Source organism: Ursus arctos, unplaced genomic scaffold, assembly GCF_023065955.2.
Source record: "Ursus arctos isolate Adak ecotype North America unplaced genomic scaffold, UrsArc2.0 scaffold_9, whole genome shotgun sequence".
Lineage (NCBI taxonomy): Eukaryota > Metazoa > Chordata > Mammalia > Carnivora > Ursidae > Ursus > Ursus arctos.
In genome coordinates this window covers 19,132,683-19,152,049 of record NW_026623111.1, presented here as the reverse complement: position 1 = coordinate 19,152,049, position 19,367 = coordinate 19,132,683, and the positions used below count along the sequence as shown (strand labels likewise).

At 46.1% G+C, this 19,367-nt stretch overlaps 1 protein-coding gene across 1 annotated transcript in view; it reads left to right on the top strand.

Annotated features, from left to right (window-relative positions):
- Positions 1-19,367, top strand: part of CCDC149 (coiled-coil domain containing 149) — a 101,646-nt gene that overhangs the window by 67,903 nt on the left and 14,376 nt on the right. The window contains exons 7-11 of the mRNA XM_048211873.2: positions 391-463; positions 1,945-2,029; positions 4,128-4,272; positions 12,357-12,433; positions 18,428-18,544. Coding sequence (XP_048067830.2) covers positions 391-463; positions 1,945-2,029; positions 4,128-4,272; positions 12,357-12,433; positions 18,428-18,544 — 497 coding nt within the window. The remainder of the gene's footprint in view (positions 1-390; positions 464-1,944; positions 2,030-4,127; positions 4,273-12,356; positions 12,434-18,427; positions 18,545-19,367) is intronic.

The following is a 19,367-nucleotide window of genomic DNA, read 5'->3' as shown; positions in this document are numbered from 1 at the left end:
TTTCCCCGAGGCAAATTTCAGGGTGTGTGTGTGCATGTGAGTGTGTGTCTAATTTAATGTTATGTCTGGTGTCGCCTCTTCCTGCCTGCCTTCCCAGTGGAATCATCTTAATGAGAATTATGTGAAAACTGTGTTGATATCCCTTAGGGGCTCTCTGCAGAAGGCTGTTCTAAAGTGGGGTTTCTGTGATTTGGGCATATTTGCCCTTGATCGCATCCATTTAAGAAGAGGTCACCGCGATGTACTTTTCTCCTCCTTTTGGTGGTGAGAAGGCGTTGTATGTACACGATGGCCCTGGGGGCGGGTTGTTTTCTTTTTTTCTTCTCCTACTTGCATGTGTGTTTTTTATTTTGCCTCCAACACTTCCTAGTTGCCTGTTTTCTTTCCTAGGTACCTTCAAGAGCGATTAAAGCAACTCCATGAAGAGGTCAACCTCTTGAAATCAAACATCGCCAAGTACAAGGTAGAGAATCGTGATGATCCTGGTAATGATTCACTATTAGACACCTAAATGCCATCCTATTTTAATTCCCTCTGATGTGCCAAAGACATTGGAGTGCTCGCCTGTCCTCCCAGATAGACGAAGAGCTTTCACTGAGGTAACCAGGAAGAATTAAGCCCAATACGACAAACACAACAAAAATAGCTTTTGCGAGAGCATGTTCGTTGCTGTCACCTGGACAGGGCACATGGAGCCCGCCCGGATCTGGACGTGGCCACTTCACAGCTTCGGTCCACATACAATTAGGTTTCTTATCAGCTTTTCTAAAAAATGTTCCATCATCAGACGCTATTTGTCTCATAATCATCCATAAGAAAATGGTTTCCGAGCGACAGGAGGAAACCAAGATGGGGAAATCACAGTCTAGGAGAGAATGTTCACGTCACACTGAAAGGACAGAATATTTAAATTCTCCCACTGTTGTTTAGACTCATTCCAGCCCCATTAGTTTGATAATATCTATTTCTGCAGATGTTCGTTGTAAGCGTTATAATTAGAAACATCTCCTGGGTTTCTCTGCTTTGAAAATAGATTGATTTCTCTTCCTGAGGGGTAAAGTTTTACAGCAGTCTAGATGCTTGGGAGAACTTTCTCGTTTTCCTGGCTTTGACGTTAACTTTTTTCCTCCGAAGTCTCTATGCTCTTCTTCTTTTTCCACGCTGTGGGGGCCACACTTTATGCCAGTCTATATATATGCACACGGAGCCAAAGAAGAATGCAGCTTTTAAAGTTGTATAATTAATACATACATTTAAAAAATGTGTGTATGCATTCACTTAACAGCCTTTATTTGGTTCTTCAATGTGCCAAGCACTGGCTACACAGTGCATATCAGTTGTAATGTAAGGGTCTGAGATAGGAACGGCACTTTGGGGGGCACCCGTGCACCTCCTAACCTTGTGTCCGTGGCACACGTCATTCTTCGGTCGTGGCTTTTTCCAGTCCAGCCACGGAAGCCTTCCAAAGACCAATAGCGATCTTTTGGCATCAGCAAATGCAAGTAAACCTGTTCTCCATCTCATGTCTATTCAGAAGGGGTTTCCATAACCAGTGACTTCACACATTAGACGGAGTTCTTGCTTTCAGATTTGATTTAATTTAATGAATACGCATTGAGTGCCTTTTATATATAGGAGAAAGTAATTGCTATCATTCTACTGGGCACTAACTTTAAAAACAAACAAACAAAAAAAACAACTCTCGACCAGGTCCATAAATTTCATAACTCTTTGGCGGGGACTCAGAATCGTACAAGTTGGGTCAGCGTTTGGGGTTTGCCAAGGGTTCTTGTGTGCCTGAAGGGAGATGCATCTACTCTAAGTAGGTATTTTTCTTTCTTTCTTTCTTTCTTTCTTTCTTTCTTTCTTTCTTTCTTTCTTTCTTTCTTTTTTTTTTTTGGCTTTTTTGATAGAGATTTGTATTTTCTCCCAATGCTGCTTTAGAATGCTCTCGAGAGACGGAAAAACTCGAAAGGCCAGAGTAAATCTAGCAGCAGTGCGCTGACTGGAGTCCTCTCTGCGAAGCAAGGTAGGATTTGTTCTCTGGAGGGACCTCTTAGGACCACAAAATGCCGGAGCTCGGGGTCCGCATCTCCGTTTGTGGATGGGAACCAAGGTGATTCATAGAACAGCCCTTCCCAGACCTCCAGCTGCATCAGCATTGGCTGGAGGGCTTATTTGAAAACAGATTACTTCCCCCCCCCACACAGAATTTTTTATTTAGTAGGTCCAGTGGGGCCCCAGAGAATATGCATTTCTAAAAAGTTCCTGGGTGTTGCTGATGCTGGTTCTGGAATCCTGCTTCAAGAACCGCCATGTTAGACGTCTTTCTAATAACGGGACCCCCTTCACATCTGGTCCCCTATCCTGTGCTCTTCCTTCAAGAATGCTTTCCCTCCTCTGATCACCCGTTTAGCATCCCCCTGAGTCCGTGTTCCAACCTCGCCGAGTTTCTCCTTTTTCTGGCCTCTGTGACCAGAATAGAAAAGTCTCACAGCTGCTGAAATCATTTTATCATGGAACATGTGCCTTTTTCAAAGAAGCTTTTATTGATTGCAATTCTGTTCCTCCTCCTTGTCGATTCTGATGAAAAATAATGATCTTCCAGGAACAGTCCAGGGGAATAAATAGCAGAGAGCTTGCTTCTGACACTTAATATTTGGGAATTCAGTTCTCAGCGTAAGCCGCGGGTGGAACATGCTCGCCTGGCCCGCTTTCGGGTTGTGGGCTGCGTAGACCAGCGGCCATCACGCGGGAGCCGTCATCAGAGCTGGAGTGGCTTGGGGGGGGGGGGTGCTGAATCTCCAACTGGCCTCATAAACCAAGGCACTTTCCCAAGCAACTTCTGTTTTTCCACTCAACTAAAAAAAGGATACCCTAGAATTGTTTTTAAACAGAAAACCACACTACTCCACAGAAAGGTGGAGTAGCCCATGTAAGCTTAGCTCTGGGTACGCTTGACGGCCAAACCGCTTTGAACGGCGAGACCCAGTCTTATCACTGATGTGAGGCGTGCCAGCCACGCTCAAACGCCACGGCAGAGCCGTAAGCCCAGCACGGCCTCTCTGGATAACCCTGCGGCAACTTATTTTGTAAAACTTTGAACTCATCCCCTTTGAGCAGCAAGAAATAATTACCGTTGTACGAAAACATATTGCTTGAGGAAAGTGTTTCCTACATTAGTTATAAGAAAAAAAAACATAGGAAGTAACCTAAACGTCCAGCAGGAGTTAAAGAAATTATTCCGTATCTCTCTATGGGCTCCCAAGCTGCCTTTACATTTTATGTTTTAGGAGATATTGATGATGAGGAATGGGGTTAAGTGAAAAAAGAAGAGCTTTTTCTCATTTCAGAAGGAAAATGTATGAATCTGTATATCTGTGTATAGGCATATAGAAAATGATGTCCAAAGATCTAGTGAGAGGTTTATTTTTTTTCTGTCTGATAAGAGCACAAACGGTGTCTTTTTTGTAGTAACTCTTGGTTTCTAAAGACATGCAGACACAAAATATATTTTGTATTTTAAATGATGTCCCGTATGATCTTGCCACCCACCGAGCATAGCACTCCGTAGGAAACTCTGCCACAAAGCGAGGAGCTCGGGACCAGAGTCCTTGCCATTTGCACGACTGTGTGACCTTCAGCTGATGTGTCTCATTCATCAGCACCTTGCTTTCCTGTCCATGAAATGGGAATAAATAATACTCCCCAGGTGGGGTGTTGTTTTTTTAATTTGGGGCCTCAAATGAGTTAATACAAAAGTGTTTCGAAAGGGTAAAATACTGGACAGATGCAAAGGATTATTAACCCTTTAAAAAATCAGCAATAAAAGTCCACGAGACTTTCTTGTTTCTGCTCAACCCTCACACTGAATTTTATTTTGTTTTACTTTTGACACCTGGAGTGGATTCTTCAACACAACCTCGTAGCATTTAGAAGCGGGGAACCTAGCCCAGCTTCATTTTCCAGGAAGAACGGACATTGGTTTGCATTCCAGGGTTCTAGAAGGACTTAAGACTGAGTTGTAAACCGGGGATGTACTGTATGGTGACTAACATAATATAATAAAAAATCATTATTAAAAAAAAAAAAAAAAGACTGAGTTGTAAACTTTATATCCCACCTAGTTCAGGATCTGTTATCTGAAGATCACGGGTGCAGTCTCCCAGCTACTCCACAGTCCATTTCTGATCTGAAATCTCTGGCAACGGCCCTGCTGGAGACAATCCACGAGAAAAACATGGTCATCCAGCACCAGAGACAGACCAACAAGTAGGTGGCTGGACCCTCGGGTGGGTGGTGCATGGGAGAGACATGGGATGCTGGCTACCAGTGGTGGGTGGCAACCAGGAGGGACAGCAGGCCTTTGGGGAGCCAGGAAGGGGGCCCTTAAGTCTGGAAGGACACCTCCTAAACTAGAATGGGGTGTGTGCATTATGACAGCATCTTAGCCATTGGCCAGAGTGGGGGAGGGGGCATACTACCCGCCATGACGTATTGAACGCCTACCCTGATCCACCCACCGAGGAAGACAGACGTCATGCGCAGTGTTGACAGTACAATTGCCTGGGTAACTTAACCTCCCTCTCCTGCGGGTCTTCTCCAGGGAAGGCCCCTCCTCAGTGCCATCTTAACCTCCAGCATGGCAATGAGGGGTTCTGACCAGCAGGAACGCCAAGCATGAGCTTCCACAGGGAGCTAGCTGGGCCTGGAAGGGAGTGCCATGCCACTCTTCCAGAGAGGCAAAAAGGTGGCGGGACGGAACAATTAAAATAGGGTGTCTTCCTTGGCTTTTATAAACATATTGACTAGGTGGGGCAAAATCAAGTTAAAGTGGCCATTAGGGACACATGCAAAATTGGAGGTGTTCAGAGAATGGTGAAGAAACTATAAGCTAAAGCAGCAGACATGGCCAACAGGGCTGGCTTTGAGGGCAAGCAACCGTGGAAGAGCCCTGCCCTAGGTTTGGAACTCCCCAGTTGCCCTCTTGAGATTCTTAATCATTTTTGAATGAGGAGGCCTGCATCTGCATTTTGCGGTGGGCCCCCAAATTATGGAGCTGGTCCTGCTTATAAACCTACATGTAGCACCAAAACGAAGGCATAGAAGTGAGCAGGCTCCGAAAAGCTGGGCTTCCAGCAAGGACGGGAGGGGTGACGGACTCAGGGTCCTGGTGAGAGGGAGGGGCCCAGGGAGAGAGGCAACTGGAAAATGATGGAGAGTATTGTAAAAACAAAATAGAAAAAAGAGAAGCTGGGAGTGAAGGGAAGATCGCGCAGGAGATTAAGATATATATAAAGAAGGCAGGGAGCAGTGGAGGGAGTCTGGGCAATCTCGGAGGGATGACAAGGGTAATTTATTGACAGAAGAAGTTTTTTAAATTCTTTTAAAAGAAATCTTAGCCAAGGAATGAAACAGTCAGGTGCTAAAATGCAGATACTTCTCAGGGGAGGGAGGAGAAATGGAAATCTCCCCAGAATAGGTACGAGGTCTATTTTATCCAGGCAGAATCCCCTGTAGCCGGTAGTGTTCCACACGAGCCTCCTTTGTCCTCACTGACTCCCTATAAAGACCCCACTGGGGCTCTTTCAAACCTCCTCAGGTCTTCTAAACCCTAGTCTGTTCTCAGCAGGTAACCTCAGCTGCTCTTTCACTGAGAAAATAGATGTTCCTCGCCAGGAACCCCAAGACTTTCTCTCCCCTGAAGCCAGTGCCTTCCACCCTCTCCCTCCTGGCTCTGCGAAACACACCCGCCCACCATCCTGTGGGTCCACACCATCTCCCCTCCTCTGGCCCTGGCTCCCCTGTGAGCAATGCTTCCCACCTGTTCCAGTCCTGCCCCACCCAACCCCCAGCTGCAGCCTCTTCACCCAGAAACCACACGGAGCTCCTTGAACCCCCAAAGCCTTTCCCCAGCTCTGCAGCACCCCTGAATTCCACTCACCCAGCATCTTTGTGAATAAGAAGACCACCTTTTCTTCTTCAGCAGCCACCCCCTCAAAGTGTGTTCTGGGGACGCCCATGTCAGAACTACTCGGAGGCACTGGTTTTGAAATGCAGAATCGGGGGTTTTCTGGAGGGTTCTGGATCTGAACCAGCCCCAGGGGATACCGTGCACAGGAAAGAAAGCCCACCTTGGCTTCAACACCTCTTGAGACCTCTTCCCCGATCTTCTACGGCAGTCTTCCTTTGAGGGTCTCCAGGACCCCCAAGCCCCACTTTGTGAGTCCGTTTCTTTTATCATTCCTCTGCATCCCAATTCCCACCCTGCACTCATCTCCTTGGGTTCCTCTGACTTTCTCCTCATCCCCCCAGTTCCCTCCATGCCCCTCACTTCCAGCCCAGGTGTCCGCCAGGCCTTCTGCTCTCCTTCCCCACCCCTGGGGGACTTCATCTCCCCCCGATCTCTGCCTCACACTCTCTGCAGGCGGTTCTCAAAACTCTTATCCCCGCCTCATCATCCAGAGCAGGACCCACGTTTCCAGCTGCGAGGTTGGCGGTTTCCCTCATATCCCTTCAACTCTTCACATTTAAGGACTCTAGACTGTGGGCTACCCACTCCTTAGTACGTTTTAAAACCCTTGAAAATGCTTGTGCCCTTTGACCCACATGGTCTGCATCTAGGAATTTATCCTAAAGAAAAAAATCAGTATGATGCCCTCAGGTTCACATAAACGGATTCATTTATAATGGGGAGAAAACAGAAACAACCCAAATGTTTTTATTTATATTGTATTGTGTTGTGTTGTGTTGTATTTTGAGAGGGAGAGAGTGCACAAGGGCAGAGGGAGAGAATCTCAAGCAGACTCCGTGCTGAGCATAGAGCCTGACGCGGGCCTTGATCTCACAACCTGAGATCATGACCCGAGCCGAAATCAAGAGTCAGACGCTTAACCAACTAAGCCACCCAGGCGCCCCCTCCAAAATGTTTTTAAGTTGGAGGCTGGTTGGATTATAGTAAATCCATAAGATAGAATATTATGCAGCCATTTAAAGCATGACTTGAAGAATATTTAATGGGCTCTGCCCACCATCCTCATACTCAGATTCAACAAAGCTCCATGTCACACGGGTTGAAGCTGTCCCATTAGAATCGCTGTTCTCTCCCAGGACAGAGGACAGTGCTGGGCCTACAGTAGTGCTCATGCTTATTTAATGAACGGATGATGGAATCATCTTCTGATCCTTTTTCTTGTTCCCTAGTACTCTTTACAGCTTTCATGGATTCAGTACATATGTCAGGCCCTTGTCGTGGGCCTTCCATGTACTCTTCCTGGCTGCCCCCTCTGCTTTGTTCCCACCAGACTATCACCTCTTCCTTAGGAAGACCCTCCCATAGATCCTCCAACCACAGACCCCAGACCCTCCACCACCCCCAACCCCCGAACTCTCACACCTGCCCACCAGCTACAGTTCTGATCACGTCACAAGCCTCCATTAAACAGCTGGACTTTTCTTTTTGTGTTTGTTGCAAGTTTTTATTTAAATTCTAGTTAGCTAACATATAGTATAATATGGGTTTCAGGAAAAACCAGGACCATTAAAGCAGAGACGTGCTGCCCACAGAGCTCAGTAACCCCAGGCCAACAGCCTGACACTCTCACCTCTCAGGACAGATTCATTTCTTAACGTGTTCCTACCGTAACCCTACTGCGACCAGCATGCCCCAGGCTCCACGGGCTCTCACCCTCCATTGAGAAACAGACATGTCTGTTTTGCCAGGTTTAATTTTGGGTTTTTTCTTTGTTTGTTTTTGTTTTTTCAAGTTTAATTTTATTTTAATGCACCTTGTCATTTGTAACTATTATTTAATAATTTTGTACCATCTCATGGTTCAGATTTTTAAAGGTTAAACAGCAATGTGTCTCTCAACTACTACCACCTCTCAGCCACATCTCTCCTTCCCGGAAGGAAGCACTGTTCCTTATTTGTTACGTATCCCTTTCCAAGGGTGCATATGTAAATACACGTATAACACATTTCCACAGACACATAAATATGCTCGTGTATACTTGTATAAATATCGTCTTTTCTCTCTTCCTTCCTTTCTTTCTTCTTACAAACGGTAGCTCATATTCACCAAAAAAAAGGGTTCTTTTTCACTGTTCTGCACCTTGCTTTCTTCCCCCATAACAATAGATCTTAAAGATTGCTTCATATCAGTACATAAAGTACCTAATGTGCCATTTTTAAAACTTAGAAGGTGTTTGGTTTCATACTTTCAGTAACTGTTTTATTTGGGGGCATGTAAAAAAAACTAATTATACAACAAACGGTGTGGGGCTAGGAATAAAATCTGAATTCGGTCTGCTTCCTCTGACACCTCCCCCTTGACTTAACCTTTTGTAACTAAAATAACACAATAGTTTTGTGTTGGTGGAGCATGATGAGCGAGAACAAAGGTGTTCTGTTCTGTAAGCCTGTGCTCCCCCTGCTGGCTTTCCACCTCCTGACACCTCCCCCCCCCCCCCCCCTTGAGAAGACCCAATGGGAGCCATCTTGAAGAACTGAGGAATCCACTTAGGACTTTATTTTTTGAGAGGATTTTCAATCAATGGGCATTTTGCTTGAGGTGCTCAATGCCAAAGAGTTGGCAGTTGTCTGACTTGCTAAAGAAGGGATGAGCTTCATGTGACTTATCAACAGGAAGCAAAGCAGTAACGGAAGAAGCAGGTGTTGAAATCCCGTTTACTGGACAGCCCTGTTTAGTTCTCCAGTCAACACTTCGCCGGTGGAAGGGTGCTGGTGCTGGTGCTGGTGGTGGATACATGAAGACATACTGGCCTTTCACTGCCCTTCCTGCCATGCTAACTCTGTTACTGCTCTCCCCCACCTCTGGCCAATGATAAATAACTTGAAAGTTCAAGATACTGGGAACAGCATGAGCTGTCATGGATGAGAGTAGAGAGTCAAGGCCACCGAGGGTGGAAGTGGGGGCAGGGTAGAGCCACAGTGATTTCTTGATGACCGGGTTTTCCCCAAGAACCCTCACTTAGGGATTTCTGCTCCTGCGTGGTCTGGGGAACCGGAGCGGACATAGAGTGGTGGCCAGCTCCCAAATCAGGTCTGTGGTTACAGATCCCCTCTGACGTTCTTACTATCAGAAACTACTACTGAAAATCTATCTGGAGGCCTGACATGCTGAGGATTTTCCTAGACTGCTAGGTAGACATATGCTGAAATCCCTCCTATAGCTAAATAAAAACCTTATTTTAAAATCTCCCCCCTCCTACCGAAAAAAAAAAAAAAAAAACAAAACCCTCTCAAACCTGTTTATGCCTCAAGCTACTGCCCTCGCTGTCGCCTTCGATTCCCTGCTGAACTACTTGAAGAGTCATCTGTATTCACCTCTTACGGTTTCCCCGAGTCTGCTTCTCCCAACCCTGTCGCTTGGATTCTGTGTTTACCCCCTGCACTGTCCTGAAACATCCCTCTGAGGGTCAGGCATGTCTTTGAGGTGGACTTTTTCATCCAATGTGACCAACCTTCCAGAGTAAGACAATATTGACCCACCGTCCCACCTGGGTCTCTCTCTCCCCTTGGCTTCCTGGCCGTACGTGGCCTGGCTCCCCTCTTCCCTGTCCAGCTTTGCCTCTAGGGCAAGGGGGTTCTCTAGGCTCCTCTTCTTCTGACTTCTCATACTCTGCTGGTGAGCGGGCCTACTCCCCAGCCTCCAGGCTCATCTCTGCACTCCCAGACATTCCTTCTCCCACATGGTCAGCTGTCTCCATGGTTATCCCACAGGCACCTCGAATTCCTCACCTACCTCCGTATTATCACTCCATTCGGTTGACTTCCCACATCGCCCCTTCCCCCCAGCTTGTTGGGGGCCACCACCATCACTGACTTGGACATCACCCTTCTGACTGGTCTTTCTGCTTCTACTCATACTCGTTCCAGTCCATTCTCCACTCTGCATCAAGAATACTTTTCCTAAATGGCGTTAGGCTGCTTCTCTGCTTAAAACCTTCCAGTATCCCCTACGGCTTCAATAATTGTGTGTTGAATTGGTCAAATTGAATTCAGCGGACCCTGTGCCTCTGTTTCCTGCCTTCCTCAGTGCCTACTGCCCTCTCTCCCTGGGCTGCACCACCCCGCCTTCCGTGGACCACCTGCCATATTTGTTCAGCGTGAAACCCATCAGAAAGTGTCTTTTTGTCATTTGAAGAATCTTGGGTCCTAGCGTACAGGTCAGCCCAGCTGCAGCCACATTTCAATTAGGAACAATTTTTAAAGAGCTCTCGCTCCAGACGCAAGAATGCTTGGTTTAAAGCGCCACTGTGAGGTGTTGGTTAAGAGCATGCACTTTGACAGCAACGGAGCTGTAGGCTCAAATCCAGAGTCATCACCAGCTGAGTCCTGCTTGTGGTTCTGGTCAAGTTAACTAATTTCTATGCCTCTGTTTCCCAATGGGAGGAGTAGAGCGGGCTGGATGAGAGCACGGGGGGCGGCAAAAGACACAGCTTGGAGATAAACTGTGTGCCCTTGGGCAGGTTGCTTAATGCCTCCTTTCCTTGGGGTCCACATTTGTAAAAGGAGGATAATAATACAATGTACACCGCAGGGTTTTTGTCAGGTCAGATGAGATCAGGTAAGCTCAGTAGGTGTTGAGCAGGGGCTCTCGCTGTTCCTGTGAATGGTGTTTCCCATTTCTGGGAGACAGGGCTCTGTTATCCGGGAACATCAGGAGGAAAAAAAAAAAAAAAGGCAACCAAATGTCCTTTCACCACGCCTTCAAACGTTGCCCTGATGGCATCCTTCAGCATACACAGAACGTTAAGCCTTATCTTTGGTTTCCAAGAGGCAGCCACACACAGATGATCTGATCTCGTTAAGAAACAGGCATCAACTTGAACTCTGCTGTGATTGCATCTCAAACCCATCAGTTGGTGAAAAGGGAGCTCGGATCAGAAGGTCTGAGCAAAATATTGAAAGCGAGATTACGACGAACGGTGTTTATTGAAGGGTCAGGGACATGAAAGCAGAATAGACCCAACAAATAGGGTGAAAATTGAAAGTAATTGATAAAGACTATGCAGAATTTAAGACTTAAAGAAAAGAAGAAAAGCTCACAGTACCTAGGTGAAGAAAACCACATATAGTAACGTCAGAGTTTTCTGGGAGCTCAAAGGGAATATTAATTAAGATGCTGCGAGTCAATTCAGGTAAAATAAGGATGAATCCAAAGCCATATATATATATGTGTGTGTGTGTGTGTGTGTGCAGATACATACATATTCATGCCTCTGTGTGTACGTGGGTGTGCGCAGCTATCTCTGGAATATAAAGAGAGGTAGGAGAACAATTCTAGCATTCTGATTTCTCCTGCTGAAGGGAATTGAAACTTTGCTATTAAGGTGATTTCCGCATCATTTTAGCATGGCAGAGCCAGGAAAATCCCCCAAATAATATAAAGCCTGGTTTTTCAATTTCCAAGCCAATGGAAAGTGATTCAAGTTTGAGATGACTATGAAATCATTTCCCAACTATGTTTAATTTTGTGTAGAGTGGAAGAGGGGTAATACATGCCCACATTTATGTCTTTCCATGCATAAAGTTTGGCTTCCACGTAAATGGTATAATCTTTTCAGATACACGTTCGAGAAATTATATGTCCCAGTGCATCAGAATGGTCACCTTGGAAAGCAATATAATTCTTCTAGTGATCCTACAATGAGTGGAAGTTCTTATGAAAGGCCTGTTTCTTCATTCTGTCCATAGATAATTGCAAGCCTGGAAAAAAGGAAAGCATTTTCTTTAACCAAATATGTTTATTGAACATCTACAATCAACCAGGTGTTGTGCTGGGTATCAAGGATATATGGATACCAGTAAGACATAGGTTAGGTCAAAGAAGGTAGCTCTTATTATTTTATTGACTCAAAACAACTTTACCACGCATGTTCACCATCTTATTGGTTAGACTTGGTGGTTTCCAGAACTGAGGTCCACCCTCAAAGAATCAGGTTGATACTACTAAGGGTATTCAAACTGAATTCTAATCTTTAGCAATGAGCAGTGCCCGATAGAAACTGTGTAAGACGTTTGGGCAATGGTGGAGTACTTGTTTAGCTCCACCTTTATGGGAGAGGACTCACTGGAATGGCAACATTTAATATTTTTTTATCATTCCCTTTATATTTTCACGTGTACATTCAACAAAGTGTGTATAATATATATATACATGTATATTCTTTGTGCGTGCACACACACTATGTTTCCCGCATATACTTTAAATCTCAAAACATTTTCTATCCAGGTACTCTAGGGGGTTCCCCCAAGTAGCTTGTTCATAGCCCCAAGAGCTGATGAGATGCCCATTAATTTGTCTGTTGTCATTTTCTTCCATTTTCTAGAATCCTAGGGAATCGAGTGGCTGAACTAGAGAAAAAATTAAGAACTCTGGAAGTTTCTGGTTTGTGGAGTCTTCCAGGTAAGCAGAACTTCCTGAAAGTTATTTTCCTTTTTTTAAAAAAGGCAGCCCTCAAATCATTTGCAAAGAAGATTCTACTTTTTAAATATCCTTTTATTTGAAGATCATTGTTAAAAAACCTACAAGGGCTTTAAACTTAGAAGCCATCAATTTTGAGGAAATCAGAAAAACGCATATAAATATGCAAGTTCCCATCTGTGAAACTATGAAGTTTTGCTAGCCTAAATTCAGAAATTGTCAGTGTATGTGTCTGTGTGCGCTTTATTTTTCACCTTTGGGAATATAGTAAATTGTTTCATTTTTTTTTACCTCTAGGTATCTTACAAAGATTTGCTCATTTTCATGATCATCCCTAAAAATGAATATAAGAATGTACAAAGATTTGTTCAATTTACTCCTCAATCCTAAAAATGAATATAAGAACTGACAAAAATTTGTTCTAGTGAATTATCATTCCTAAAAAAAATGAATGAATCATAACTAAAAATAAATATACTGACAAAAATTTGTTCTATTTAGTTACCATTCCTAAAAATGAATACAAAAATGAGTATAAGAACCTTCTTCTCCTCTCTTCCCCTATTCCATTTTATGCAGCTTAATAATCAAAATTTCCTTTGGAGATTTTTTTTTCCCCCCACAATTGTACACGTTGTGAGGAAACTCTGATGTTTCACTTTAATTAGCTATATTTAGCCTGTTTGTCTTGGTAAAATACCCCCTTCGTGAGACCCCCATCAGCTACTCCCCTTGTCTTTGCTCTCCGGAAACTTGTATGTATCATTTCCCACCCCCTCCTCTTTCCCTGGAAGCAACATTGTATATATATTTTTAGTTACTTAACCTTTCTGCACAAACCAGCCTCTTCTACCCTTGAATCGTATCTGTTGCTGCCCTGTAATGTTCAAGAAATGAAACTTGCCATAGGGACATGGACAGCAACGTTTTCTTAATGTAAATTTGAATAGCTGCCTTAGGTTGCCTGCAAGTGCGTTTCATAAATTGGTAGTTTTAGCAGAGATTCCTTGAACTTGATGTCAAAAGACCTAACAGAACTAATTAGTGGCAAGTGCCATTCTGGGGATTTGAATGATCCATTTTGCACAAGAACCTTTTGATGCAGTTAAAACCATATCTTCTTTGAAGGCGTTTCTTGTATTGCACTGAATTTCAACACAGGCAAATTTATCATTTATTTGTGCAGTCAGATTTCTATTTCTGGGCATATACTAGAGTTTTGATTTTTTTTTTCCCTCCAAATGACTTAGTGAAATTTCACGATGTTTTATTTCTCCAATTTATGTAAAAAAAAAAAGATGGAAGTTGAATAAGGAAAGGAATGCTGAGGATTTTCTCTCTCTGGTGCTGTTTGGTCTGGGCTGGAATGGCTGTTATGCATTAACAATTCTTTCTTTCCTCCTTTTTGCTGCCTGAAGGCCTGAGCTACAATGTTTCAGTAGGATTCGGGAGTATGTTCTATTTAAAATATCTGTGTTTGTGGCTAAAATCAGCATTAATTTCACCCCTGCATGTAAATAAATAGAAATGCATTCTCTATGTATCATTGCACTTTTCTGATTAGAACAGTCCATTGAAATAGAGAATTCAATTAGTACCAAGCAAATATTAAATGGTAAAATGCGCTTTGAGGGACCCGGCTAAATGGATTTTATGCCATGGCTATGTTTGTTCTGGTGTCTGGCCTCCACACACACACAGAGTGGGAGCACAGGAAAACGGTGGGCTCCCCAGATCTGCTACAGTTGATGTAAGGGAAAGAGCATTGCTTTGCTGCAGTTGTGAAGGATGTCACGATGAGGCATCGCCTTGTGATCGTTTTTAAACCACGGTGAGAAATACTAAGGGAAGGGCCTCTTGCAGTATCAGTCCAATCAGCCCCTTGCATCTGCTCATTGTTTTGCGGTCCCCATTTAACCTACCGAATAGTGGAGCAAGGGGCAGTGTGCTCTCTTCCTCCTCCCTCCCTCCCTCTCTCCCCTTCCTCCACCCCCACCTCCTTCTCATCCTTTCTTCTTCTCCACCTCTTCCTCTTTCTCTTCCACTTTTTGCCCTCTTCTTCTTCCTCTCCCCAGGTAGAAGCCTGGTGGGGACTGAGTCCCAATAGTTTCAGAGAGCTGCTAGCTGTCTCTTATTTACTAACATCTGAAAGGATCAGTGTCTTCTTCAATAACTCAGTCCATCAGTGTGTTGATTCCTTTTCGAGCATCCACTTTGTGAATTCAATTCTATACCAGGCATTCTAGTCATGCCCCTCACCCCCTCCAAGAATCTGTAGTCCCATTAGGGAAGCAAGATGCATACACCTCTAGCAGTGAGCAGAAAGCACAAAATGATATATAATTAAGTGCTGAGTGAGAAAGGTGTTGGGGTGTAAGTGAAGAGTGTGAAGAGTCATCAAATGTCAGACCTGGAAGGACAGTTGAGAGCGAGGAGTTCAAGGATGGCGAATACTTGGTGTGTATTACAAAACACCCGTTCCCACGCCAGTGGCAGACATTACTAATCCATCCCAGGGCTCTTGCATGCTGCTCTCACCGGTCGCCCTCAGAACAGACGTCCACACTGGCTTTCCAGGAAGCCCCCTCCTGGGTAGAGTTGACATCTGAGAGAAAACATTTTCCTTCCCTGATCTAGTCTAATCCCCTCATTTCAGATGGAAAAAACAAAGGATTAGGAAATAAGAGGATACTGAAGGGACAGAGGCTGGTATTAGAACTCAGGTGTTTCCACCTGTGCTGGGGAGCTGTCGTTCAGAGAAGAGAGGACTGAGTGGGGGGGGGGGGTTAGATCAGCTGGGGAGTGGAGAAGAAGGATGCAGAAGCCAGAACAGTCTCCTCTGAGACTCCGAAGGGCAGGGGTAAATTCTGCTTTATTCCAAGACAGAACTGTTGTTGGACTTCAAGCACCTGATGAAGATTCTTTGAGTCTTTTCTCCCTCCCTCCTCACTCTCTCAGCCAACAAATATGTAGTTCTTCATGTTGTTCGATAGAGCTGGGGAGAATTTGGGATCTTGCTGGGAAGTAGGCCAGTCTGACAAATGCCACAGTCCACGTGGAGAAATCATCTGGACAGCAGAACATATTCCAGACTGTTTCATTGGCTCCCGAGAGGTGGGAAGGCATGGGGCTCCCGTGAGAAAGTTGGGGGGGGGGGCGACGGACCCGGTCCCCCAGGAGGGAATGACACCATCCCCCCCACCAGCCTCAGTCCCCCAGTCCTTTGCTGGCCTCTGCAGGGAGAGTGGTGCCTGGGGGCTCTGAGGGGAGATTTCCTGGATGTGCTTCTGCTCTAAAAAGAAACACTGAAAGCCAGAAAAAAACCTGGCAAGAGCAGAGCCTGGCTCTGTGAGTTTTTCATTTTAATTCTCTCTTCTCCACTTGGAGCATCAGCCTGAGGAAGAAAATGTGCATTTTGAAAGTACTTGGTACATTCGGGAGAAGGGAGGAGGGACGCCATGTCCCAGGGAATTGGGAAAGTTTCCAGGCACTCACATGCCCAGCGAGTGGAGGGGCCTGTGTGGCTTTCCACACCGGCTGCTGCTGGACTCTTCACGGGTCACCTCGCCCCACCCTTTTTCCTCCAGGCGGAGGCACCAAAATGAAACAGCGAGACAGCCGACTATCAGATTAGAGCTCACATTCATCAGCGTAGATGGAATTCAGACTTAGAAACAATAGCACAGGCTTCTAAGGAGGCCTTTGAATCCTTCAATGAACACTTTGCAAGAGTGACCAAATCTTGCCATTTTACCTTCAGATTGGGCATGATCTCTCCAGGCAGGAATTTCAGGAAGTGTTCAGCCTCTCCCCAAGCCCCACCTTGATTGGCCACGGACGAGTCGTGGCTTCGGTTTTCCTTCGCTAATGCTTGTTGCTCAGACTCTGGGAGAGGTTTCGTGGTGCTGGCTCCGGCGTTTTTGCGGCGCTACTATGGAACAGATGATGCTTTGTGGCCGGAGAGGACCAGGGACGCCTTGCCCCTAGAGAATCCCTGGTGACAGGAGGGGCTGAGGGCCTCCCTCCGGCCACCTTTGTCCCTTGGCCGAGGCCAGCTCCCAGCTCTGCCCGTAGTTCTGAGTCTTCAGCCGCGAGGACACAAGGGGCTTAGGGGGCTGTTTGGGACACAGAGGGCAGAGTGTGCCTCTTCCTGCAAGAGCAGCCTGTCCACCTGCTAGAGAAAGATGGCTCACAAAACGCAGTCTCTCCTGACTTGAGGACAGTAGCTGTTGCCTTGATCTGAGAGAAACAAAAGAAGTCCACGCTGAGGCGTCTGCTCTGGGTTCACAGGAACCATTAATCCCTCAAAGTGTCTCCAGATTGTATCTTTACAGTCCAGAGGGAGACCCTATTGTGTTTATCTCTTTCTGAGAGCCTCTTAACCATATCGCCACCTACAGATCTACAGTTCTCTTTGGGACACCTCTCCAGACTGTGTCCCTGAAGATGGGGGGATTTTTTCTATGTGAGGCAATAGCCGTGCTGGTGGAGAGCTTGAGGATGGGCTCCTATCAGATTTCTGTTCTTCCGGGATGACCCTCAGCAGAAACCAGAGGGCTGCTTCTGCCAACAACGTATTCCACCTGCTGGAGGCAGCAGCGAGCACCTGTGCCCACCAGACGTCAGGGGTCCCAAGAATCCTTCACCCATGTATTCAGATACTTGTTGGCCATTTATTAAGCACCTACTGTATGCCAGACTCTCCCTTACAGTCCTGGAAACGAAGCTCCCTGTTGGCAAGACAGTATTGTGAACAAACGGAGGGCTCAGAGGCGCAGTCCAGGGTTCACCTGGCTCTCTAAAGGTGGGAGCGTCTTTACAGAAATACCATTCTGTGCCACTGAACCTGAAACCGAGTAAAATCACAGAGCTTTGGGGCCCCTGATCTGAGCCCCAGAGAGATTAGGGGCTTGGCTTTAGAAAAGGTCTTACTCAAAGTTAGACAGCTAAGGCTGGAACATAGGCTGGGCCCACAGCCCCGGGGTTTTCATTTTGGGCACGGCGGCTCCTACCGAGGGAATCCCAAGGCCTCGTGGACAGAAGTCAGGGATCAAATGCTGCTTGTTGTTGTCCCTTGACCACTGGGCAGCAGCCCTTTCTGTCCACGTGTTTTGTGTCCGTGTGTCTGTGTTCACGGTGCTTGCATATCAGAGCCACACTTCCTGCTCCTGACTTTCAGAACTTGCCGTTTCCTCCACAATAGAGTTGTAATGGTCTTCTTTCCCTCAACCTCTCTATCCACTTGGGGAGTTCATACAACGAGATACAAGGGTTTGGTTGGCATGGAACTATATGTTCTAAGTGAAAGTTTAGCTGTGACAATTTGGGGGACCTGATACTACCTGCCTTATGACAGAGTCATTAGTCAGTCTAAATGACCGCATTGAATGAAATCAAAGATAGTGTATACGGCAGTGCTGTCTACACCGTAAGATAAGAATTTTAATACATGACATTTATTGAGTGTTAGTGAAATGCTTACTGGCATGAAATCGGTTCATTTCATCACCACCGCCCAATGAGGTAGGTACTGTCCTTCTTCCTCATTTTACAGACGAGGGTTCCAAGGCTAAGTGACTTGCCTGAGCTCAGCCCGCTAGCAAGGGACAGAGTCCCGAACACAACCCCGTAGTGTGGCTCCAAAGCCCACACCCCTCAACCCTCTGCTTGTGGGTGTGCCTGTTACCATCTCACCAGACCAAAGCCATTTGGTTTTTGGCCAATATACCAGGCTGCTCCCTCATGGTGGCAGTTTTGGACAGCCATGTCCTGAGCAGACTCACAGACTGGCCCTGGACCTCACTGCCTGGTCCTCATGCTACAGAAGGGGCCGGCTAGCCATTGTCCTTCCACAGCATTCCCTATGATTAAAGAAAGCGCCTCGTTTACCCAAACAGCCAGTCCATTGTGTGGGGAGAACATAACCACAACTCCACTGGTGACATACTATGTCCATTTTCCCCTTTTCCATGACAGGGGGCAAGGACACCATACTGTTCGGTGACCCTGCTCTTCCCACCATACAGAGATCAAGATCCCCAGTGCTGAAGTTCATCGAGCAGCCCGCTGAGAAGAAAGCAAATTTCGAGGATGGTAAGCACACCTTGATTTCTCTGTCTCTGCCTGACCTGTACCTGACGGGGCTGTCCACAGAGGCGGGGCTCAGTGGACATCAGTTCTTCTCTTCCTGTAGCTTCTGGGGCACTGTGGGGTCATCCCTTGCATTTCCTCCTGTTGCTTATATGGGTTTGTCTTGTTTGGAGCTTCCAGCAGAAGAACGCAGGCCTCTGTACTCAGCACATTGGCATGGAGGGTAAGAGAAAGGGGCTCAGGGTTTGAACAGCTCAGGTTCATAGTCCACACCCACATTGTGTTGACTCTGAGAATTTGGACTAGTAACTTTTGCCTGTCTCCTTACCTATAAACTGGCGAGATGATGGTGCCAACCTCGGGGAGATCTTGGCACGTTACCGGGCGTAGGGGAAGTGGTCTGGGAACCAGTTGAAAGGAGAATAAAAGCTTCTCCGCTACCAGGCCCACTTCCTGGAGGCAGAGTGTTTTGAAGATCACAGGCCCATTTAGGTGCCAGAGGAGCCCACAAGCATGAGAGGCAGCTGTCTTCCCATGTGACAGTCTTGTTTCCCCAGCTAAACCATCCCTCCCATCCTTCTGAGTTTTGTTTGTCTTTGTTGTCTACCCCCAGTGTGATTGCCAGCTTCCAATATGGCCTCAAATGATCGCCACTTCCTGGTATTCATGCCCTTGCATATTCCTCTCTACATTGTATCAGGGTTCAACTGTGTGACTAAGAGAATACAGCACAAGTGATGTTATGTGACTTCCTGGGCTTCCTTGCTCTCTCTCTGTCTTGGGTCATTCTCTCTGGAGGAAGCCGGCTGCCATTCCTGGAGGATAC